A 26,565-nucleotide genomic window follows, 5' to 3' on the forward strand; every position below is an offset into this window, starting at 1 on the left:
GCAGGGTTGCCATGGTAACGACATAAACAACCCTGCACGCGATGAAAACTTCTTTAGGAAATTGATAGAATTAGTGAAAATACGATCACACAGTTATTCGGGATGATCTTCAATTTATTATTTTATATTATGACCTCATGTACTCCATATTTATTTAGATATTATATATTTTTTTAAAATGACGGTAATGAGACCGATACCGTTGGTACTTTTGGATACCTCGGGATACCTTCTTACTGTAATACCGCCCAACCCTATGCACCCCAGTGGCTGGATTGGCCAGTGTAAGTAATGGCCAGTCCTAAACACCACCTAGTGGCCAGTGTTAGTAATTGCCAGACATACACACCACCTCGTGGCCAGTGTTAGTAATTGCCAGTCCTAAACACCACCTGGTGGCCAGGATTAGTAATTACCAGTCATACACACTGCCTACAGTAGTGGCCAGTGTTAGCCAGTAAAGAAATAAAACAAGAGGCTGGCTATGATATAAAAAAAATTATACAGTATAACCCAGAAACAGATGGGAGCGCCGCTTTTAGGCAGTGCCTAAATCTATACATTATGCTACCGCACTCAGTGTAACAAGTTATTGTTGTGTTATAGTTACTGGTGTGAGTGAGTGAGAGAGAGAATCCCACTGTCTGAATTTTTATATGTCATGTCCTAACAGTACAGCTGTCATATCTTTTATTTGAAAATTGCTATTGTCCCTTTTCCATAGGTGTCTTTATAGATTCCCCAGCAAAAGTCAGATGAGGATTCATTACGTCTTTCAGCTAAATCTGTGGGTTTTTTTTTAAATTCCTCAACTGGACAATGTTGATGAGCAGGCAGCACAGATCTGCAGAGAATTGGATGGGAGACTGCAACTCAAGGAGAGAATTGCCAGAGTATGTCAATTAAAGTTTCAGTCTTAATGGTTTTTGTGGTTTCAGAGTTACACTACAAACTTACTGTCCACTTTATTAGGAACACGAGTACACATGAAAATTCATGCAGTTATCGAAATCAGCCATACATGTGGCAGCAGCAGCTCACAAGGGTCTAACTTGTTTCAGATTGTCCACAACATTAAAACTCACTCATCTCATTATCTCTAGCCGCTTTATCCTTCTACAGGGTCGCAGGCAAGCTGGAGCCTATCCCAGCTGACTACGGGCGAAAGGCGGGGTACACCCTGGACAAGTCGCCAGGTCATCACAGGGCCGACACATAGACACAGACAGCCATTCACACTCACATTCACACCTACGCTCAATTTAGAGTCACCAGTTAACCTAACCTGCATGTCTTTGGCCTGTGGGGGAAACCGGAGCACCCGGAGGAAACCCACGCGGACATGGGGAGAACATGCAAACTCCACACAGAAAGGCCCTCGCTCGCCGGCCACGGGGCTCGAACCCGGACCTTCTTGCTGTGAGGCGACAGCGCTAACCACTACACCACCGTGCTGCCCAACATTAAAACTAAACTGTTAAAAATTTACAAAGAATACTGTGCAAACGTCAGCAGGTTGCTGTGGTTATGAAATGGGACACTCCATGCTGTGCAATTACAAGGAAAAAAAAAAATGGGGGGGGGACCCCCAACACCACTGTAATTACAAAATACAACTCTGGGGCTGCATCTCACCACACTGTTGCAGTTAATTTTCCTATAACTGTACATCCTGGAATTTTTTTTTTTATTCAGTACATATACATTTTCTATAAAATAAAAAGTTTCATGAGCACTAAATAAAAACATCTGCTAAATAAAAACTGAAAACTAAATAAAAACATCTGCGGTTAAAATATGTCTTGTAAGGATGGAATGAACATCTTTTCCTAAAGAAACTGAGTGATTATATATTCACAATAATGTATATTAAACTTGTGCCTTGTTATTCAGCTGATTATGAAAAATCTTCACTTTACAAGCTGCTGAGAATTACAAGCACTCATGGGGAAGATCAGCCCATCCCACACAGACACAAAAAAAAATGAAGACGCTTCCTGAAATAGCCTTTCACTGAAAAGAGCTCCAGGGGTGTGTCCAGTCAGTTGCATCTATGCGTCACATGGAGCTGTATAAAACTATTCAGTGAGAATAAATGGTAGCAGGCACTGGGGCTGGACACCCAGCTGGCCAATGGGGTGAGGCACACTGCACTTCGAGCTGGATAAGAATTCATCCCTGTGACTCAGCAGCTGACTAAACACTCATCCTGTCGATGAGTGAGAACAGTTCAATTTTATTTGTATAGCGCTTTTAATAATGGACGTTGTCACAAAGTGGTTTAATAGATATCCCAAGGTCGATCTAGATCCCTAATGTGGAGACTTTAAATGACCCCAAGATACTTAGTGTAGCCGACTGGACACAAATACCAAGCAGCGCTGTCATTTCAATACCTACTGGTTGCTAAGGCAACCGATCACCACTAATAGCACTGAATAGTTCTGACCACACACACACACACACTTCCTTTGGTCCCTTTCAATTCAATTTAGCTCCACACCTGTGTTCAGCTATTCAGAACTTGACAGTCTGTATGCAGGTTTTTTTTTTTGTAAACTAAATTTGCCTTTAAATCACATAATTAAGAATAAGGCAGACTGGAAATTATACTAAAGTGCTATAAACACTGAAAACATCAAACTGGCAGAATAAATTGTCTACATTCCAGTTCAGACAGAACAGATGCTGCTCCAGTCACTCAGAAGTATCCACTCAAAGCAGTCACAAAGCTCTGAAGATATACAAGCAATACAGAGAGGACTTAGAAATATTTCCTTCGACGGATCTACATGCATTCAAAATCCACTGCAACACGGCAATTAAATGCATGTCCATGTATCAAAAGTTACCGTGTCTAACTGTATGGTTCTTTAAAGTCTGAATGACACGCAATAATGGCATGCACATTTTATAATTAAAATAATGCTGCACTTCGAGTTCGTGCCTGAATTTCCCTGAATAAATTAAACTGAACCTTTTGCCATCTGCATGTGAGGTAAGCACAGTCTGATTATCTAAAGGGCAGCTGAAAGCCCAATAATCACAGTGCAATCAACTCAAAGGCACAGCCTCACCTAAATTCAATTATTCAATTTCAGGTTTCAATTTCAGGCATACACCGGAGGAAAGTGGCACTCAGTTCTCGGTTCAGCCTGAGAAGAGAGACGGAATCTCACAGGCACACAGCAAAGTATGGCATTAATAACTGTTAAATCCCTGCTTCTTTATTAAAAGACTAAAGAGATGCATGTAACCCTTGGCCTTTTGCTTTACCGTGCTTCCCAAAAATGAGTCATTTCTTATTCCTACACTCAGTTTGATGATAGATGAGGCTAAATGAGGAAGTTAAATGAGATTGAACTGAATAATCGATCCATCCATTGCTCTAGATGACATGTGCAAAGGGCAGCTTGCATTTACCCAAATACCATGAGCAGTGGAGCTCATCTCAGCTTGATGAACCTTTCCTTTTAGCTGCTATTCAAAAATTTCAGCCTCTGGAATGATAAGCAGGTCACCATGCAATGCCAGCTATAAACTTAGGGTTTAGCATCAGTGGCATGCACAGACATTTTGGGGGGCAAGTGCTCTGGGGGGAAAAAAGGGCACTTTTTTGTGCATGTGGAACACCATTATAAAAGTCTGAGATTTAACCCTCCTCTTGCGTTCGGGTCGCCACTGACCCGTTTTAGTTTTTAAAGGTGTAAAACAACCACTTAATGTTAATTTATTACATCAAGGCTTTTTGACTTTGCCAGGAATCTCTAGTTGAACAAAATAGAAAAAGAAATTTTTGTTTTCCTAAATCTGAAAATGGTCTAGCAAAAAATATAATACTTATATGCAGTTGTTTCTGTATGCGACGGGCTACTTCATGACAAAATAATTACAGCTTGGGCTTAGAGGGCAAACAATACATTTTCACTCGATTCATGTGTTACCTGGCTGGTGGGGCAGGGGAAGAGCTGACTGACTGCCCAATGTGTTGTCTGCGCTACGACAAGGCCGTGGCTTCCAGGACGCTATGCTGCTGCAACCTCACATTGAATGCACTGCACGCTTGTTCACGTGACAGAGCAAGAGAGACAGAGGTCCGGTGTGTGTGCGGAGGGGCACACATCGGGACATTATTTTCACACACGCTTTTAATGCCGCGGCTTTTCTAAAAGATCATGTCGACATTGGCCTCAGTAAACTGTAAAAAAAAAAAATTCAAAAGGGCACTTTTTTGGACAGAGGGCAGAGGGGCAGGTGCTTGAGCACCACCTCGTGTCTATCTGTGCACGCCACTGTTTAGCATGCACCACATGAAACGAGGGCTTCTCAGACAGGGTTCAGGCTCAAACCCTTTCACTTTGCCCTTCATCTCAACAGAACAGTGGCTTTTCCTCACAGTGCAGGCCAGTCAACACACATTCAGATACTCAGACAGTTTTGGTTATAAAAGGCATCTAATAATGAATTTCAGACATTTCCATCTCATGGCCATTCTAGGCATTCCCAACAAGTGCTGTATATAAAGGTGGACATCATAACAGTTTAAAACAAGAGTTATCAGGAGAGGACATATCCCCCTGGCCCCCACATGAAACCCCACTCCAAATTTTCCTAAGTTGAACTGGTTGCCATGAAAATACAGAAAACATAAAATCACAGAAATCCCAAAATGTTAAAAGGCACAACTCCTCTAGTCACTCACTGCAAAAAATGATCTCTTAGCAAGTGAAAATATCTTGAAAATAGTTGAAATGATCTAGCATTTCTTATTAGAAGAAAACAAGACACCAATTTTGAGATTATTAAACCTAGTTCTAGATTGCAACCAACTTATTCTGTTTTACCAAGTGTAATTATCTTACTGCACTGGCAGATTATTTCACTTGATTATAGTCTAAATGTTCTCAAATTTATTATGTTTTTCCTTATATTAGGATGGCTAGTTTTTGCAGTGCTTAACTGTCAGGTTTCATGAAAAAAAAAAATCCTAATAGTTTTTGAGTTATGCTCCGGAAACTAAAAGGTTTACAGATGGACAGAGCAATAGCTATCATCATCATATATTGGGGGGGGGGGGGGGGGGGGGGGAATCTCATCTCATCTCATCATCTGTAGCTGCTTTATCTTGTTCTACAGGGTCGCAGGCAAGCTGGAGCCTATCCCAGCTGACTACGGGCGAAAGGCGGGGAACACCCTGGACAAGTCGCCAGGTCATCACAGGGCTGACACATAGACACAGACAACCATTCACACTCACATTCACACCTACGGTCAATTTAGAGTCACCAGTTAACCTAACCTGCATGTCTTTGGACTGTGGGGGAAACCGGAGCACCCGGAGGAAACCCACGCGGACACGGGGAGAACATGCAAACTCCACACAGAAAGGCCCTCGCTGGCCACGGGGCTTGAACCCGGACCTTCTTGCTGTGAGGCGACAGCGCTAACCACTACACCACCGTGCCGCCCTGGGGGGGAGGGGGAGAATAATGAAGTAAAAATGTCTGAGGCCCTCTTGTGGCTGGCTGCAGTACAACTTTTAACCCCACTAATTCTCATGTTAGTGAGTGGGACAGATGTTCAGTTGACCCTAAAGGTCATAGGCAACAGTCGGAGGTGAAATATAGAATATCAACTTTATTGTCTAGAAGAACGACCCAAAAAGCGAATTCAATTTTCCTAGTGTCTAATTTGCCCCCTAAAATTGAATAAAACGGTTAAAATATACTGTTTTGCCCAGTTTCCAAAGGTTTGTTTACATCTCACTTATGCGCACTTTCACCGCCAGGGGACCGTCATCGTGACGTCATTTAAGCCAAACAGACTGGGAGCAGCTCTGTGTTTACTTGCGAAACGAGCACACGTGTACGGACTCTGGTCGTGAGAGGTTGTGTAAAATGTCTGAAAGCGATAGCGATTTTGAAGCAGTAAGTCTCCAAATTGAATATCAAGAGGTGAAACCATACATGTATGAACCTATGGCCGTTGCGAAGCAGTCGGTGAATGTGGCTCACTGGTTTGACCGTGCGGCCTCTGAATCGGACAGTGACTCGGCCGACTCTGATCGCAGTGACCCCGGACCTCAACAAGACTCACGCCCAAACGATTTATCCTGGTAATTATGATAAATTCCTACTTTCATCGTAATACTAAATAAGAGCCCTTTTGAAGAATAATTAAACCACCCTCCCTAGTGGATATACAGTAGGTAACGATTACTTGACAGTGCGCCGGTAGGCCACATTAGCCTGCCATCCACAGCATTATACTATTTATAGCCTACTGTGAGTGAGGAAATATCCCTTTGTCTCATTTCCACAATGATTGTACAGGATCCCTCAGGATTCTTGACTTGTCAATTGCAAGCAAAAGTAAAAATGTTTACCTCCAATCTTCTCCTTTTTGCTTGAGCGTTGCTGCTCCGTTTCTTCTTTAACTGTTTGATTTTGTTTCACGCACATAATCCACTCTCTCCGCCTCGCTTCCTCTTCCGGAAAAAGCCAACCCTCTGGCTTCACGCGCACAATCCACTCTCTCCGCCTCGTCTCCCCTTTCGGAAAAAGCCAACCCACTCGCTCCGCCTCTTCTTTTTCGGAAAAAGCCAACCCTCTCGCTCCGCCTCTTCTCCTCTTCCGGAAAAAGCCAATCCACTCTCTCTGCCTCTTCTCCTCTGTCGGAAAAAGGTAAAAACTTCTTCCTGAACCGGTCCCATTGTTACAGTTCACTGCACAACAATAAGGCATGGTTTTTCTTTGGAAGTTCCTGAACGCACGTCTGCACTCAAACCGAATGGCAATGTAAGTAAACGGAAGTGGACTCAACTCAAGCAGTTTGTTTGGCTTAAATGACGTCACGCGCCGAGTGGTCACGAAAATAGCTGAACAGAAATTCACCGCAATCCGCGCCAACTTATTTTAATTATTACTTAACAATACTTCTTGGAACCAGAAGAAAATTACAGAGGGTTTAACATATAAAGTTTCAAATGTGCATAAAATTAAAACCGTTGCCTATGAGCTTTAATATCTCCCCAAATATTTTTCCTTATGCATTATATAGGAATTATTTAATGATAAATTAAAGGGTGTGGTTGATGAGGTAACTGATGTTTCAGTCATGACAGTCAAGGCTCATGAACACATGTACTCCAACACACCCCTGAAGTTTTAAACAGTTCTGTAACAAAAGGCACATCCTGTTCTAACAGACCCTCAGCGGGGAGTTCTTTGTAGTTTTTCTGTTATGTTTCTCATTTTGATGTCTACGCTGTAGCTCATTGTACTTGTAGCTAGCAAACCAAAGTAAGTGAACAAAGTGACTGCATAAACCAAGGCAGCTAACACTAGCTACATTTAATAATAATTTAGTATTTTATGACCATAGTGAACACTTGAAGTAGTTTAAGGTTAGCTAGTCACTACTTTTTAAACAGACTTCGGTCAGAATGAGCAACGTGTAAAAGAGCACAGCGCTCTGTTCAGATGGTGACCTAGTGTGGATGTCAGAGCTAGATGAAAATGGAGAGCAGTGATTTTATCTCCTCATAAAATAGGTTAAGGGCCCGTTTACATGAGGACGCTGTCGGGTAAAAATGACTAAATATTTTATCGGAAGTGCCTTTCGTCTACACGGGGACGGCGTTTCCGAGGCTGAAAAATGGAAAAATTTGAAAACGCCTTCCAGAGTGGATAAGTTAAAAACAGCCCTCGTTGCATATCCATCTAAACTACTCAATACGCAAAACTCTGCTCGGATCTGCTCACGTCGGGTACGCGTTTACGTCATACATATGTCATATACTGTACATGCCAGCCCAGGAAGTAAGTAAAAAAGTAAGAGCATGTCTGATTACATCGATCCAACGGACCTTCAAGCTGCTCTGGAAGCTTTAATAAACGTCCAGGAGTCCTTCGAACATCTATACCGAATCTGCACATATACCGTTAATGAACAGAGGCAGGTATAGAGGGCTGCCGCGTGACGTCACCGTACCGCGTGATTTTGTTAGGGCGCCATATTGGAAGACCAAGTACATACATACATACATACTCACAATACAAAACAAACTACGAGCAAGAGTGAAGTGATATTACAGCTGTTGTGAAGTGACACGATGAGTGAAGTGACACGATGGCTGATAATTCTGGTTATGTGAGTACATTACCAGCTGCAGAAAGGGCACGGTACCGTATGTGGAGAAACTGGCTGTGATAGATGGGTTTGACCCATATGATAAGGCTCGGGGCAAGGGAGAATGGAAACATAAGGATCTTTGAATTATTTGGACATGGGGAAAAACTATATTTAAAATCCAAAGAGGGATGGAGGGAGGAAAATTAAAACAAAAGAAAGAAATGAAATACGGTATATAACATAAATGTGATAAAATTAAGGATGTTTTTATTCAGTAAACATTTAAAAAAATGTTCTACAGCACTCTAGCCTAGTGACTTACCAGTAACAAAATGGTCTGAACATATTCTGTACCGTTGTAGATTTTAAGTATTCAGATCCGCTCTGCATAAAGCAGCTAAATACCCTCTCTGTCTCCTGGCAGAAAGCTCCTTGGTTTGCTCCCCTTGTGTCTCAATCACAGCTGGTATTCTGAAGAAAGACTTCTTTTCACCTTTCCCATCAGCTTTGTTAGAACACCCTAACACAGCACAAAAGTTTACCATTGTAGGTTTTTGATGAATCAAGTGCCTCGTGGGTTCACATAACGCGCGCTGCCGTTATTTCCCCCTAATCACGAGTTTGTTGGTCTTCCAATATGGCGCAGGGTTTGTTTACTTCCGGTTTCGGGTGATGTCAGTGCAAGGGGTCTATAGTATGCTCTTACTTTTTTACTTACTTTCTTACTTACCATAGCCAGGGTAGTCAAAGTTTTCGCGGCGCAGATGTGCAGATCAGACAAGACGGAAGACGTTGCGCATGCGTGCAGACATAGCGGAGGTCTTTCACAGCACCACCTAGCCACCTGGCATGCACCTGTCACGGAACAGACAGGAGAGGAGATCAAATGCGCTCAAACCACAGTTTATTAATAATAGGGGAAAAGGGAGTTGGGAGAATGTGTGTGGGTGAAGTCCAGAGGCAGGAGAACTGAGAGGCAGGGATGGCTGGTGGTGATGTCTGAGGTCTCCCATCCAAGTACTGACCAGGCCCGACCCTGCTTAGCTTCTGAGATCTGACAGGATCTGGCGTAGTCAGAGAGCTGTGGCTGTAGGCTGACAGAACTTGGGTTTCAGGCAGTCTCCAAGCCTGCAGTCCCTCAGCAGGCAGGAGTTAGAGAGCAAACTGGAACACAGAGTCACAAATCAGGTAGCAAGATAGGGGACAGAAGGCAGATCAGGTTACCGGGGCTGGAGAGCAGACAGAGTCAAACGGAACAGAAGGCAGGTCACGGTACCAGGGCTGGAGAGCAGACAGAGTCAAATGGAACAGAACAATTTCAGGAGTCAGAGTAGTAGGAACACAGAGCAGGTTATCAGGCTGAGAGTTGCAGACGATCTGACACTGAGGCTAGGGAGAACTGCAGCTTAAATACACCCAGGCTGGTCAGGGTGTAGCCGATGGAAGTCGGCGATGAGGGCCGGATCCAGAATCCTTCCAGCGGGAACCCACATCCTCTTCTCAGGACCATAGCCCTCCCAATCCACCAGGTATTGGAGACCCCTGCCCCTGCGTCGTGACTTCAGCAGTCGCCGGACGGAGTAGACCGGGCCACCGTCGATGAGACGAGGAGGAGGAGGTGATGCAGCTGGGACCAGCGGGCTCTCATGCACTGGCTTGATCTTAGAGACGTGGAAGGTGGGGTGCACTCTCATGGATTTGGGCAGTCGGAGCCGGACAGCAGACTGGCTGATTATCCTCTGGATAGGGAATGGTCCGACGAACCGAGGTGCTAGCTTACGAGACTCCACCTGGAGGTGCAGGTCCTTGGCAGATAGCCACACCTTCTGGCCCACCCGGTAGGTGGGTGCAGGTGTCCTCCGCCGGTTGGCACCAGTAGAGTAGCTGGTGACTGACTTGAGGAGTGCAGCACGGGCTTGAGACCAGGTGCAGCGGCAGCGGCGTGCATAGGCGAGGGCAGCCGGGCAGGTGACCTCTCCCTCCTGGCTGGGGAACAGGGGTGGTTGGTAGCCATACACGCAGTGGAATGGGGACAGCCCAGTGGCTGAGCTGGTGAGGGAGTTGTGAGAGTATTCCACCCACAGCAGGTGCTCGCACCAGGCCCTAGGGTTGCATGACGCCATGCACCGAAGTGCCTTCTCCAACTCCTGGTTAGTCCACTCAGACTGGCCGTTGGACTGGGGTCGGAATCCGGAGGTGAGGCTGGCGGTGGCCCCGAGTAGGTGACAGAACTCCTTCCAAAAAGAGGAGGCGAATTGCGGCCCCTGGTCCAAAACGATGTCCTTGGGCAGCCCATGGATGCGGAAGACATGTTGCAAGACGATCTGGGCAGTCTCCTTGGCTGACGGTAGTTTAGGGAGGGGAACAAAGAGTGCCATCTTGCTAAAGCGGTCCACAATGGTGAGTATGACCGTCATCCCGTTAGAAGGGGGTAGACCTGTAACAAAATCCAGGGAGATGTGGGACCAGGGTCGCATAGGCACGGGCAGAGGCTGGAGCAAACCGGCAGGAGGTCGGCTGGAGGACTTGTTTTGGTTACAGGTAGGGCAGGCTCGGACGAAGTCTCACACATCCTTGCTCATAGTAGGCCACCAGAACCGTTGGGCGAGCAGGTGGTAGGTGCGAGTGGAACCAGGGTGGCAGGCTAGACGGGAGTCATGTCCCCATTGTATAACCTAGGATCGTAGATCTTCAGGAACGAAGAGGCGACTTGCGGGGCATGCACTGGGGCTGGGTTGGTCACGGAAGGCTTTCCGCACTCGTTCTTCGATGTCCCAGGTCAGCGCAGCAACGATACAGGTGTCAGGTAGGATGGGAGCCAGGTCCTTGGAGGGGGCATCACCCTTCTGGAACTGGCGGGAGAGTGTGTCAGGCTTGGTGTTGCGAGATCCAGGCTGGTACGAAAGGGTGAAATTGAAGCGGGTGAAAAAGAGAGCCCAGCGGGCCTGTCTGGGGTTGAGTCGTTTGGCGGTGCGGATGTATTCTAGATTCTTATGGTCTGTCCAGACCAGGAATGGGACTACGCACCCCTCCAGCCAGTGGTGCCATTCCTCCAGGGCGAGCTTGACCACCAGCAGTTCCCGATTGCCGATGTCATAATTGCGTTCGGCCGGCGACAGCCGGCGGGAGAAGAACGCACAGGGGTGGAGCTTGTTGTCATCCACAGACCTCTGTGAGAGCACTGCCCCGACTCCCACATCCGAGGTGTCCACCTCAAAGATGAATTGCCGCTCCTCATCAGGCAGCCGGAAGACAGGAGCAGTGGTGAACCGAGCCTTGAGGGTGGCAAAGGCTTCGTTGGCGGCTGGAGTCCAGGTGAAGGGCTGTTTGGTACTGGTCAAGGCGGTGAGGGGTGACGCAATGGTGCTGTAATTACAAATGAATTTCCTGTAGAAATTTGCGAAGCCCAGGAACTGCTGAAGCTGCTTCCTGCTCTCTGGTACTGGCCATGAAGTAACTGCAGAGATTTTGGCAGGGTCCATCTGGATGCTCCCTTCTGCCACAATGTACCCCAGGAACCCCACAGACTTGGCATGAAACTCACACTTCTCTGCCTTGATGAAGAGGGAGTTTTTCAGGAGACGACGGAGCACTTGCTGGACATGCTGGGTGTGTTCGGACAGGGTTTTAGAGAAGATCAGGATGTCGTCGAGGTAAACGAACACGAACTTGTTCAACATATCTCGCAGGACATCATTCACCAGAGCCTGGAATACCGCTGGCGCGTTGGTAAGGCCAAATGGCATCACCCGGTATTCATAGTGACCGGTGGGGGTGTTGAACGCGGTCTTCAACTCGTCTCCCTCCCTTATCCGAACCAGGTGGTAGGCATTCCGGAGATCGAGTTTCGTGAAGACCGTGGCTCCCTGGAGCAGCTCGAAGGCGGAGGTAAGCAGTGGGAGAGGGTATTGGTTCTTGATGGTGATGTCGTTGAGACCCCTGTAATTGATGCAGGGGCGCAGGGACCCATCCTTCTTTCCCACGAAGAAGAACCCAGCGCCGGCGGGCGAAGAGGATGGACGGATGAGGCCGGCAGCCAGAAAGTCACTAATGTAGGTCTCCATCGCCTTCCTTTCCGGGGCGGACAGAGAGTAGAGACGACCCTTGGGTGGCGCAGTGCCTGGGAGGAGATCAATGGCGCAGTCGTAGGGCCGGTGAGGAGGCAAGGAAGTGGCCTTGGTTTTACTGAATACCTCCCGAAGGCTGTGATAACATGCTGGGACATTAGTGAGGTCGGGGGCAGAGCTGGCAGGTGGAGTATGGGTGTTTAGGATGGTGGCTCGTAAACAGGTCCGATGGCAGTCCTTGCCCCATTCTTTTATCTCTCCAGTGGCCCAGTCGAGGTGAGGACTGTGCTGGCGGAGCCATGGATAGCCCAGGATGAGAGGTTGGCCGGGGGAATGGAGCAGGTGAAATTGGATGGTTTCGTGGTGGTTGCCTGACAGGGTCATTGGAACAGGGGCAGTGAGGCGGGTGACGATGCCAAGGAGATGGCCATCCAGTGCCCTGGCTGGAACGGGAGAGGATAGGAGGTGGCTTCGCAGGTCCAACTGGCGCGCAAGCTCAGCGTCCATGATGTTAGCCTCGGCCCCGGAGTCCACCAGGGCGGCCAGGGTGTGGGTGGAATCCAACAGACGAAGGCAGACTTGGAGCATAGGTTTCTGGCTGGTGGAGGACTGGATGGTCATTGAGCCCAGCCGGGCCCCTCCTATGTCCGATGAGCTCGTCGCTTTTACTGGGCAAGAGGCAGCATGGTGACCGTCACCCCCACAGTACAGGCACAGATTGGAGGTGATCCGACGCTGGCGCTCTGCCGGGCTGAGGGGAGCACGGCCGATCTCCATGGGCTCTGACTGGTCCGGAAGGCTCGGCGGAGAAACAGCAGGAGACGTAGCAGGGGCTGGGTCACTCCGTGCGCTGGTGACTAACTGAGCCTGGCGGGCCCTCTCTCGTCGACGGGTCTGGACCCAGCGGTCTATGCGGATGGCCAGGGCAACAGCCTCATCGAGTGTCGATGGTTGTTCATATGAGACCAGTTCGTCCTTCATGTAGTCGGCCAGGCTGTGCAGAAAGGTGTCCACCAGCGCCTGCATGTTCCACTTGCTGCGCCAGGCCACGGTCCGGAAGTCGACTGAGTAGTCAGCCACTGTTCGTTTGCCTTGGCGAATACGCAACAGTCCTCCGGATGCCTCTGCTGACGATGAGCCCAGGTCGAATACCTTAGTCATTTCTGCTGAAAACAAGGAAAAGGAGGCACACGCTGGTGTCCGGCATTCATACTCTGCCATTCCCCACAGGCGGGCGCGACCAGTCAGATGAGTGATGACGAAGGCCACCTTCGCTGCCTTTGACGCGAAGGTTCTGGGCTGCAGGTCGAACAGCAGCTGGCAGCTGGTCAGGAAAGCACGGACTTGGGAGGGGTCACCATCAAAACACTCCAGACTGCCGACCTTGGGTTCCGGGGTGCCGAGTGCAGCAGGAGCACCGAGTGCAGCAGGAGCACCTCCCGGAGCTGGCACGTCAGCAGCGGGTATGACAGGGGCTGATGCAACGAGGGGCGGCGGTGGTTGACTCGGAAGAGCAGTGGGTGCTAGAGCGGTGAGCAGCTGGAGTGCTTGGTCCAGTCGCTGTTGCTGTAGCTGATGACCAAGCTGGATCAGGGCTGCAATGTCGGCAGACATCCGACTGACATCTCCCTCGGTGCGCTGCAGCCGGTCTAGGGCAGAGGGTTCGGGTGCTGACTCCATGTGTGGTCAGATCGTTCTGTCACGGAACAGACAGTAGAGGAGATCAAATGCGCTCAAACCACAGTTTATTAATAATAGGGGAAAAGGGAGTTGGGAGAATGTGTGTGGGTGAAGTCCAGAGGCAGGAGAACTGAGAGGCAGGGATGGCTGGTGATGTCGTCTGAGGTCTCCCATCCAAGTACTGACCGGGCCCGACCCTGCTTAGCTTCTGAGAGCTGACGGGATCTGGCGTAGTCAGAGAGCTGTGGCTGTAGGCTGACAGAACTTGGGTTTCAGGCAGTCTCCAAGCCTGCAGTCCCTCAGCAGGCAGGAGTTAGAGAGCAAACTGGAACACAGAGTCACAAATCAGGTAGCAAGATAGGGGACAGAAGGCAGATCAGGTTACCGGGGCTGGAGAGCAGACAGAGTCAAACGGAACAGAACAATTTCAGGAGTCAGAGTAGTAGGAACACAGAGCAGGTTATCAGGCTGAGAGTTGCAGACGATCTGACACTGAGGCTAGGGAGAACTGCAGCTTAAATACACCCAGGGGGAAGCAGGTGATCGGCAACAGCCAATGACAGTCACTGAAAGTTAATAAGAGGAAGTGAGAGCGGGCGTGGCCGGTAATGCTGAGTGGAGATGTTACCTGAAGAGAGAAGCCCACAGGTAGGACCATGACAGCACATCCAATTGAATTCCACACATTTATGCGTCACCGTATAGACGCAGATTTCCTCCTTGAAAACAGTCGTGTAGACGCGGAAAAAAGTGAGAACGAAAACGGACTTTTGCGTTTTTGCTTCAGACCATCCCCGTGTAAAGTGGGCCTAAGTGTAAATGCTGCTTACCAGTATATTTTCAGTTGGTATCTTCCATTAGCTACTGAAACATTGCATTGATTAATTAATAATGCATATTATACGTTATTATGTCAGCTAGTTATGAAATAGTAGCTCAGTCAGTCATGACTCAAACCTCTGTTTTCTTGACAATGATAAGATTCAAGATTTTTGTCATATACACAATAACAGACACAGTGGTTTATTATTGGGTAATGAAATTCTTATTTTGCAACCGCCTGACCAAACTACGCTTACCAATATAAAAAGAAATATATATATATAAAATATGAAATATAAAGTGCATATGGAATGCAAAATATAAAGGTAGAGTGGAAAATGAAGATAACATTAAAAAAAAAGGAGAGGCAAACAATGTGCAAACATAGAGGTAGATATACTGTGCAATGTCTTGTGCAAAATTGCTAATATAATCCGTGGTTCAAATCCTGATGGAAATATAGAGGTAGATGGTGATTATAATCTGTGGTTCAAAAGCCTGATGGAAATATAGAGGTACAACCCCGATTCCAAAAAAGTTGGGACAAAGTACACATTGTAAATAAAAATGGAATGCAATAATTTACAAATCTCAAAAACTGATATTATATTCACAATAGAACATAGACAACATATCAAATGTCGAAAGTGAGACATTTTGAAATTTCATGCCAAATATTGGCTCATTTGAAATTTCATGACAGCAACACATCTCAAAAAAGTTGGGACGGGCAATAAGAGGCTGGAAAAGTTAACGGTACAAAAAAGGAACAGCTGGAGGACCAAATTGCAACTCATTCGGTCAATTGGCAATAGGTCATTAACATGACTGGGTATAAAAAGAGCATCTTGGAGTGGCAGCGGCTCTCAGAAGTAAAGATGGGAAGAGGATCACCAATCCCCCTAATTCTGTGCTGACAAATAGTGGAGCAATATCAGAAAGGAGTTCGACAGTGTAAAATTGCAAAGAGTTTGAGCATATCATCAAAAAGATTCAGAGAATCTGGAAGAATCTCTGTGCGTAAGGGTCAAGGCCAGAAAACCATACTGGGTGCCCATGATCTTCGGGCCCTTAGATGGCACTGCATCACATACAGGCATGCTTCTGTATTGAAAATCACAAAATGGGCTCAGGAATATTTCCAGAGAACATCATCTGTGAACACAATTCACCGTGCCATCCGCCGTTGCCAGCTAAAACTCTATAGTTCAAAGAAGAAGCCATATCTAAACATGATCCAGAAGCGCAGACGTCTTCTCTGGGCCAAGGCTCATTTAAAATGGACTGTGGCAAAGTGGAAAGCTGTTCTGTGGTCAGACGAATCAAAATTTGAAGTTCTTTATGGAAATCAGGGACGCCGTGTCATTCGGACTAAAGAGGAGAAGGACGACCCAAGTTGTTATCAGCGCTCAGTTCAGAAGCCTGCATCTCTGATGGTATGGGGTTGCATTAGTGCATGTGGCATGGGCAGTTTACACATCTGGAAAGACACCATCAATGCTGAAAGGTATATCCAGGTTCTAGAGCAACATGTGCTCCCATCCAGATGACGTCTCTTTCAGGGAAGACCTTGCATTTTCCAACATGACAATGCCAAACTACATACTGCATCAATTACAGCATCATGTCTGCGTAGAAGAAGGGTCCGGGTACTGAACTGGCCAGCCTGCAGTCCAGATCTTTCACCCATAGAAAACATTTGGCGCATCATAAAATGGAAGATACGACAAAAAAGACCCAAGACAGTTGAGCAACTAGAATCCTACATTAGACAAGAATGGGTTAACATTCCTATCCCTAAACGTGAGCAACTTGTCTCCTCAGTCCCCAGACGTTTACAGACTGTTGTAAAGAGAAAAGGGGATGTCTCACAGTGGTAAACATGGCCTTGTCCCAACTTTTTTGAGATGTGTTGTTGTCATGAAATGTAAAATCACCTAATTTTTCTCTTTAAATGATACATTTTCTCAGTTTAAACATTTGATATGTCATCTATGTTCTATTCTGAATAAAATATGGAATTTTGAAACTTCCACATCATTGCATTCCGTTTTTATTTACAATTTGTACTTTGTCCCAACTTTTTTGGAATCGGGGTTGTAGATGGTGATTATAATCCGTGGTTCAAAAGCCTGATGGAAATATAGAGGTAGATGGTGATTATAATCCTTGGTTCAAAAGCCTGATGGCCTGGGGGTAAAAACTGTGTCAGTCTAGTAGTCCTTGCACACTCCTGTAGCGTCTGCCAGATAGTAGGAGTGTGAATAGTCTGTGTTGTGGGTGTGTTTGGTCTCTGATGATGCTCTGTACCCTTTTTGTGACCCGGGTGTTGTAAATGTCCTATAGTGGGGGGAGGAAGTTATTGATAAGTCAAGTCAAGTCAACTTTGTCAAATATGCTATACATGCTCGACATACAGCACAGATGAAATTTCAGTCCTCTCTGACCCATGGTGCAAACAGGCAATGCAATAAATAAAAACAGAATAATAGAATAATTGGAAAAAAATTGATAAATGATAAATTCAATATACTTGCAAAAATTATACTTTGAGTTGCCGATGCACCATCTTAAACAATTCAGGTAATAGCATGTTCGCCCACCTGGACGTATCTACTGCACATGCTCTGGCTCTACTTTTTACAAGATGGTGACTCCCATTTCAACCCCAAACAAGAGTGTTCTGAGTGCACAATATCCCCCACTGGCAACTATGCTATAACTCTGGTAAAATGTGACTGAATTGAACAAAATTGCAGTATACGTATTACCGACATATAACAAAGAATCCTGTGAAGTTTAGTGAAATTCCTCCAAAAATTGTGAGAGGAATTGATTTCAGAAGGCGAGTACCCTTCTTGGAATGGACAGACGGACATCGCCAGGACATAATCCCCCTTTGGGCCTTTCGGCCAGCGAGGGATATTAAAAATTGTGAAGGGAACTTGATTTCAGAAAGCAAGCACACCTTGATGAAACTGTCAAAGTGTGTTAATAATCAAGGGCATAACTCTGGTAAAATTTGCCCAAATTAAACGAAATTTCAATACAAGAGTATAACTGTCATATAACAAAGCCTTTTGCCAAGTTTTGGTGAAATTCCTCCACAAATTGTGAGAGGGGTTGATTTCAGAAGAATGTACATCCTCATGAAATTGTCAAAGTACAAGTTATTTAATCAAGGGTCAAAAGTGGTAAAACTTTCACAAACGAAATTAAATCTCAATATATGTATTACTGTCATATAACAAGGCCTTTTGCCAAGCTTTGAGAAATTCATCCAAAAATTATGAGAGGAGTTGATGTCAGAATGCAAACACACCTTCATGAAATTGAGAAAGTACAAGGTTGTTAATCAAGGGCTATAACTCGTAAAACGTGACCGAATTGAAGAAAATAACATGCGTACTACTGACATATAACAATGCATTTAGTCAAGTTTTGTTAAATTCCTCGACAAATTGTGAGAGAGAGTTTATTTCAGAAGGAAAATACACTCTCATGAAATTGTCAAAGTATAATTTTGTTAATCAAGGGCTGCAACTCTGGTAAAATGGGACAGAATTTTACAAAATTACAATATACGTATTACCGACAAAAACAAAGAATCCTGCCAAATTTCGTGAAATACCTCCAAAAATTGTCGGACGGACAGACAGACGGAATTCGCCACGGCATAATCCCCCTCTGGGACTTTCGTCCAGCGGGGGATAAAAAGGCTTTAAAAATGTACAATGATTGTGAATGGCACCATGTTGTTCACTCATATATAAAGTCATTAGCTCCTAAGGTTTCTAATTAATTCTACTGTAGTCAGCATGAACTGAAATATTGGATAATTAAGGAACTTTGTGCAATTAAAGAATAAAACTGTTTTACTTTGCCAGAAACACATTAGTTACAATGCCTCTTGCTGCTGTCTAGACTGACTGCCTCCATCATGAGCAGACCTTGCACCAGCCTGACTCACATAATACAAGTAATGCTGTGTTCTGCGATTCACAAAGCATTGAGTGTTAAAGTCCTTGTATACAAAGGTCTGGATTAGCAATGAACATAAGAGATGATGATTTTTTTTTTTTTTAAATAAGCCATGTCATTAGTTTGTAATGAAGAAAGAGGGTGAATTAAATGGAAAAAAAAAACACAACACTGAAAGTCTATCTATTGAAATAAATCAAATCAAAACTCTCCTCTACCTGACCGCATGTCTCTGGCCCTATAGACCTCTTGCAGTCACGTGACCGGAATGTAAACAGCCGCCATCTTGTTGGTAAAAAACACAGCTGAATACTGCTGCACTCGTGTCCAAAATGGATCAATTTCAACCGACGGACTACACGGCTCATTTTTCTAATGAACAGATAACTAGATGTATGTCTAAAATAAACGACCTACAGATTAGTGACCCTTATCGCTTACCGGACGTAGTTTTCATGACCGTGTCAGTGGATATGGAACTGCCAGCAGAATATCCAGATGTGTATAATTACCTCATTAACTTTACCTCGCTGTTCAGTGGTGAAGCACTGCGTGCTTATAAATCTCTGGACAGTTACCTTTACAGAAATTCAGGATTTGTCAGCCCCCCTCAGATGTGGCATCTTGTAAACAAGAAAATAACAATCCTCATTGGACGGGTAAGTCACTTAAGTATTGAGACCCCGCTGGTCTCGCTATCTCGTCCGGAATGTTGTGCATGCGATGGAAATCGCTACAAACCGTCATTTTCTGCTGGAAACCAATGTCCAGTAAGTCCATACGGTTGTAGTGGATATTAAAGTCCGGTACAGACGAACAACACGTAAAAATACACACAAAAAACATTAAAAAACAAAACAAAACCGTGCATAGGTAGGGAGAGCTTGTAGCCCAGCATCCCCATCATGCGCCGCCATATCCACTATTATCTCATCTCATTATCTCTAGCCGCTTTATCCTGTTCTACAGGGTCACAGGCAAGCTGGAGCCTATCCCAGCTGACTATGGGCGAAAGGCGGGGTACACCCTGGACAAGTCGCCAGGTCATCACAGGGCTGACACATAGACACAGACAACCATTCACACCTATGGTCAATTTAGAGTCACCAGTTAACCTAACCTGCATGTCTTTGGACTGTGGGGGAAACCGGAGCACCCGGAGGAAACCCACGCGGACACGGGGAGAACATGCAAATTCCACACAGAAAGACCCTCGCCGGCCACCGGGCTTGAACCCGGACCTTCTTGCTGTGAGGCGACAGCGCTAACCACTACACCACCGTGCCGCATATCCACTATTATGGTTGAATATTTTATATTATCAGTTAGATCAAGTATCAGTAGTCTATCACTATTACTGTATATATGGTATACCTGATAGCAGCAATCCATTTTGCACGCCTGTCAGGGTCCCGTGGCAGCCTACTGTCAAGTGTATGTGAGCATCATGGGTTTCCCACACTTGAAAGGGAAGGACTCGGACACAGGATTCCACTCGTCTTATGTTTTATTGATTTTCAGTGGAGTTGATGTTGTAGTAGAATTGTATATAGTAGGGTTTTCCAGAAGAAAAGGTAGAAGTAGAAGCAGAAGGCGGAAATATGGCGTTTGACCGACAAGGTGGCGTCTGTTTACAATCTGGATCGGATGTGACGTCACATGCAAGTGCTCCATAGCTAGTCGAATGAGTTGCCTTCAGTTAAATAGTTTACATAAAATTATGTGCTTGCATAAGCCACACAAAAATAAATAAATAAATAAAACCCCACAAAGATTCTGCTACAGGTTCACGTTCAGAATGACTGAACTATTTTCAGTTTCTCTCATTCACTGATCTACTCTGCTGCAGTACATGGACTGTTTTGCTGAAATGCTTTTCTGGGTGCACATCTGAACTGTGGTCCACCAGTTGATGACCCTTGATCTACAGAATCCAAATACTGCCATGATGAAAGAAAAATTAGATCAGGGTTAGGGATTGTCTGTACTCACTGTGGTCTGGAGGCCTCAGCCTGGTCTGTCTGAAGTTTTTCTCCTCCTTCTACTTCCATGGTACAATAGACGATTCTGTTCGGGGCCACTGACTTCAGCCCCTGCACCTCCATGATCACAATCTGCAAAGTAATCAAAAGAGGAAAGGGACACCTCGCACTGTTCATATACATGTTCAATGCTTGTGTTCAATACTGCTCACTGTACATACTGTACAACCTTACATACTCTCTAATCCTGTCCACTTCCCCTCTGTAAATATGTATTTAAATATTTAGAAACATAATATTTGTATATTTTAACTCTTCACTGTCCATCACTGTACACCGATCAGCTAAAACCACTGACAGGTGAAGTGAATAACATCGATTATCTCATTACATTGGCACCTGTCAAGGGGTGGGATATATGAGGCAGCAAGAGAATGGTCAGTTCTTGAAGTTGATGTGTTGGAGGCAGGAAAATGAGCAAGCGTAAGGATCTGAGCGACTTTGACAAGGGCCAAATTGTGATGGCTAGATGACTGGGTCTGAGCATCTCCAAAATGGCACATCTTGTGGGTGTTCCTGGTAGGGATGTTAACCGATGACCGTTTGACCGATGGTTGACCGAATCAACGTCAACCGGTTTTTTGTTTTTTTTGGTTGTCGGTTAAAAAAAAAAAAAAAAAAAAAAATCAATCGTTTTGAAGCTGCCGATTTTGGAGCGGAGAACCTGGAATTCTGTGTTGTAAACGCTTGGGGCATGCCATGCGGTGTAAGGACGACAGCTGACAAATCAGAAACACCCATTCAGTCATGTCCCGCCCTCCCGCCCCAGTTGAAGACAGCTGCCACTCGGCAAAAGAAAAGTGTAGACACAGGCTTTTCAGCTTACAAATTACTTTTTTTTTTTTTTATTATTATTAGAAGGCACATCGAGTTTAGTCCTGCCTTGGCCAGTGCATTCTGAAAGTATGTTTTGGTCTGCAGCCAACAATGCATGTTATTGCAGATCATATCTCTCCACACAAACTAAAGGCGCAGATGCCGACTTTTTCACGGCTGAATCGTGCAGATCTGATTTTTTTTTTTAGGGCGGGCGTTGGAGTGTCTGAATAATTTCATCAGAGTAAATTCTGTATTAAAATTACTAAATAAGCAAATGCCGTTACAGTCCATGAAACAGGAAGTATGAGAAGAAAACAGTAAATCAGAAAGCTGCGCACATTTGCGCAGCTTCTGCGTAAACGTGCGCAGCTTTCTGATTTACTGTTTTCTTCTCATACTTGTACTTCCTATGTTTCATGGACTGTAACGGCATTTGCTTATTTAGTAATTTTAATACAGAATTTACTCTGATGAAATTATTCAGACACTCCAACGCCCGCCCTAAAAAAAAAAAAAAAAAAATCGGATCTGCACGATTCAGCCATGAAAAAGGCGGCATCCGCCAAAAGGCGCACCGTTTGCATCCCTGTAACTCATAGGTTAACCGACTTTAACCGGCTAATGAGGCTCGGTGGTCGGTCAAGATTTTTTTTTTTTAGTTTTCGCCATCCCTAGTTCCTGGTATGCAGCGGTTAGTACCTCACAAAAGTGGTCCAAGGAAGGACAGCCGGTGAATTGGTGACAGGGTCATGGGTGTCGAAGGCTCACTGATTCACATGGGGCACAAAGGCTAGCCTATATGGTCCAATCCCACAGAAGAGCTACTGTAGCACAAACTGCTGAAAAAGTTAATGTTGACACCTTTCTGTTTCAGCCACCATTAACTTTTTCAGCAGTTTGTGCTACAGTAGCGCTTCACAATTTGGCCCTTGTCAAAGTCGCTCAGATCCTTACGCTTGCCCATTTTTCTTGCATAAAACACATGAACTTCAAGAACTGACTCTTCTCTTGCTGCCTAATATATCCCACCCTTTGACAGGTGCCACTGTAATGAGAAAATCAGTGTTCTTCACTTCAGCTGTCTGTGGTTTTAATATTATGGCTGATTGGTATATATACTGTAACATATCACATCACTATGCTGCAGTACTTTTTTCTGGCACTTATCTGTAAATACTGTATTTTGCACTTCTAATTAGATGTTAACTGCATTTCACTGGCTTTGTACCTGCACAATAACGAAGTTTAATTTAATCTAATCATAGACAAGAAGATTTACCATTTATATACACGTGTCAAATTTAGATTTTCAGTTTAATATTTGATTTGATATACTGCCTTCTATTCACATTAACGGTGAGATTTTTGTTTAACATTTCACATTTCATTTTACCCATTAAACTTGAAATTGAATTTTTTTACAGCCTGAGGTTAAAAGTAAAAATGTTCACACATTTTATTAAACAATTTGGCCATCACTTTTAATTACTCTTTGTTTATTAATTAACTATTTGTAACCCATCAAAATGTTGGACATAATGATACAGTGAGCACAGATCAAGAACACTCCAAAATGAGCAAGCAAAGCTACATTAGATAGATAGAGATAGAGAGAGAGAGCTGTGAATGCACATGACTAAGCATATAGGGTAATTTAAAAAACAGTAAATCTATGACTTTTCTGAAACTGAAAGGCCCTAAAAATGTATTTAAATTATTCTGAAATATTTAACAAAAATACCATTTATACATAATTTTAATTTTTTTTTAATAAACAATCCAATGGGACCCCTGCAATTATGCCATAGACCACAAGGGGTCTGCGGACCCCTGGTTAGAAAACACTCAGACAGTTTACTGAACATAAATATTGTATATAGAGATGTGAATACATGGAGCCGAGCCATGCTGCGAGCTCCTAAGCATGTGTACTGTATAAATAGGACAAAAACAATTGTATAACTGGTCCGATTCCCATGGGATGTTTTCCCTTCTCAACATGTGATATACCAGCTAAACTGTGTGTATGCCTAATTATGCAGATAATGTCCGGTAATTAGCATTCTTGTAATAGCTAGCAAGTGGAGGGCTGGTGGCAGATTTATGTGCTACATACATTGAAAAAGCCCTTTGGACTAAATCATTCCTTCATGATTAGAGATGAAAAACCGCAGAAACAAATGAACATGGAAAGACCCCAATTAAAAATGACTGGACCACATAATCGTTCCTCTTGCAGAAAAACCTGAGAAGCATAGGAAAACATTTAGGGACAAAGTAGGGGACTTCTCACTTACCTCCAGAGTGAAGGACAGCACTACATCTGATTTGGAGAGTGGCAGATCATTCTCATCTCCTATATCCAGGAAGCTGTTCATAGGAGTGAGTTTTGGCTTGATTTTGGGCTTCAAGTCTTTGGCTACAGGAAGGCTCTCCAGGTTTGCCATTAGCAAGTTGATTGATGACCTCAGCTCCTCCACATACATCATCTCCATGTCCTTAGATATGAACTTGGGGAACTTCCTTTCCTACCAAGTATATTCAAGCAATGTATTAAAAGATAAAAAGTGACAGAATCCTAAATGACAAAAAGTGTATTTTGCACTTTTTGCCATATTTGTGATCATGCTGGTCCAAACGACATATGGTTTCTTCTAAAACCCCTGAATAAAGGGTTCTAAACCATGATACCAAGTTTTAAAAAGCATATTGCCAGCTATTCCCAGATATTGACCATTTTTGTATGTTGCAGAATTTTCACAAACATTCTGTAGAACTGAAACATGACGCAACTGAAAACATATACTTTTGTAATATCTAGACATATCTGAGACAATATAATCAGACATACACGCAAAGGCCACTTTATCAGAAGCACCTGTACATTCATGCATTTATCCAAATCAGCCAATGATGTCACAATAATAATAATAATAATAATAATAATAATAATAATAATGCAGAAAATCATTGAGATACAGGTCAAGAGCTTCAGTTAACGATCACATCAAACATCCGAATAGAGAACCTCAGTGACTTTGATCATGGCATGGTTGTTGGTACCAGACAGGCTAGTTTGAATATTTCAGAAACTGCTGATCTACTGGTATTTTTCAGTCAGACCAATCTCTAGAGTTTACACAGAATGGTTTGAAAAACACTGAGTAAGCATCAGTTCTGTGAGCAGAAACATCTTATTCTATTAGTTTGAGCTAATTAGTTTGACAGGAAGTCTACTGTAACAAATAACCACTTTTTACAACCATGGTAAGCAGAAAAGCATCTCAGAATGCACATATCAAAGCTTGAGGCAGATGGAAATCTGAGGCAACACTGAGCACAAACTCACCACAAATGGACAGTTGAAGATAACATCACCTGGTCCTTTTCCAGTCTTCCTCTGTCCAGTTTCAATGAGTTTTTAAATGCACAGAGCTGGTGTCACATGTATAGCTGTTTGGATAACTGCATGAATTTTCATGTGCACTGGTGTTCCTAATGAAGTGGACAGTGAGTGTATAGTGTAACTCTGAAACCACAAAGCCATTAAGACTGAAACTTTGACATACTCTGGCAATTCTGTCCGTGAGTTGCAGTCTCCCATCCAATTCTCTGCGGATCTGTGCTGCCTGCTCATCAACATTGTCCAGCTGAGGAATTAAAAAAAATAATAAAATAAAATTTAAAAAAAAACCACCACAGATTTAATGAAAGACTTAATGAATCCTCATCTGACTTTTGCTGGGGAATCTATAAAAAGACACCTATGGAAAGGGGGACAATAGCAATTTCCAAAAAATAAAAGATGACAGCTTGGGGGCGTCGTGGCTCGGGTGGATGGGGCGCCGTGCCGTGGGTCCGGGGACCTGGGTTCGACTCCGACCTGGGGTCATTTCCCGATCCCTCCCCGTCTCTCTCTCCTGCTCGTTTCCTGTCTCTGCACTGTCCTATCCAGTGAAGGTGCAAAAAGCCCAAAAAATATCTTTAAAAAAAAAAAAAAAAAGATGACAGCTGTACTGTTAGGGCATATCACAAAAACTCAGACAGTGCAATGCTCAGCTGACCTTGCATGGTCTAGCATTATTGTTTTTTCTGAACACACACACACACAGAGACTAAAAACCCATGTTGGCCTTCTGTCAAGAATGGGTTTCCTCTCATTCAGTCTATGTGAGTGGGAGGCTTTCTCTCTCGCTCTCTCTCTCGTTTCCATTTGATAAGCCTCCCTCCCTGAGGCAGCAAGAGTGCTGAAACTTTGCTAATTTCACACAGCAGTATCAATACAGACACACAAAGTTCAGAACATCAGTTTAATTAGGATATAAAGTGTGTGCGATTGTGTAGGCCTCCAATATGCATATCTCAAGACCACGTTTTTTCATACCATTGAAGGAACACTGCAAATGCAGTGACAGGTTTCAACTTCGCAACTCCTACTCAGACTCACGCTTATATCACGTTACCGCGTGCTTCTTTGCTATTAGTGATGGTCATTCTCGCTCAGATGTGACAGATGTGTGGGTGAATGCTGGACATAAGTTCCTTACTGTGCCATCATGAGCCCGTGCTATCATGGGCTCAGCTGTTTTCACCAATTACTGGCTTAATCAGTCATTTACACACGAGGCAGTGGGAAGAACAAAGGCTTAATGATACAGTAAGGTATACCCAAGCTGTATCATGTGACAGTCACAGTGTTGAGAGAACCCCTTCAGTGCTTTGCCAATACTTTGATAAGGCCACAAAGGATTTAATGAGATACTGTGACTATCAGCATAAATAGACTGGAAGTGTGAAGGGATCGCTCTATAGAAACGTAAACATTACTCTGACAGTGTGAATCCTGCTGTACATCAAATTAGATTTGACTCATGAGGCATGGTGTAAAATATTAACTCCTGAAGATCTGCTCTCTTCCTTAGTTTTAACCGATTCCCATCCGTTAGCTATGCCTTCCCTGTTGCATGACCGTTACCAGCACGAGAGGATGACCCAGGATGGACCAGTCCAGGAGGACCATA

At 44.5% G+C, this 26,565-nt stretch overlaps 1 protein-coding gene across 3 annotated transcripts in view; it reads right to left on the reverse strand.

Moving 5' to 3' along the window:
* cadps2 (Ca++-dependent secretion activator 2) overlaps window positions 1–26,565 on the reverse strand; it is a 364,308-nt gene that overhangs the window by 145,150 nt on the left and 192,593 nt on the right. For all 3 annotated transcript variants that reach the window (XM_060914773.1, XM_060914772.1, XM_060914771.1), the window contains exons 4-6: window positions 25,114–25,194; window positions 23,842–24,072; window positions 20,676–20,797 (exon numbers count right to left, since the gene is read on the reverse strand). In XM_060914773.1, the coding sequence (XP_060770756.1) occupies window positions 20,676–20,797; window positions 23,842–24,072; window positions 25,114–25,194 (434 nt within the window). The remainder of the gene's footprint in view (window positions 1–20,675; window positions 20,798–23,841; window positions 24,073–25,113; window positions 25,195–26,565) is intronic.

The sequence above is a fragment of the Neoarius graeffei genome, chromosome 2 (assembly GCF_027579695.1).
Source record: "Neoarius graeffei isolate fNeoGra1 chromosome 2, fNeoGra1.pri, whole genome shotgun sequence".
NCBI classification, from domain to species: Eukaryota; Metazoa; Chordata; class Actinopteri; order Siluriformes; family Ariidae; genus Neoarius; species Neoarius graeffei.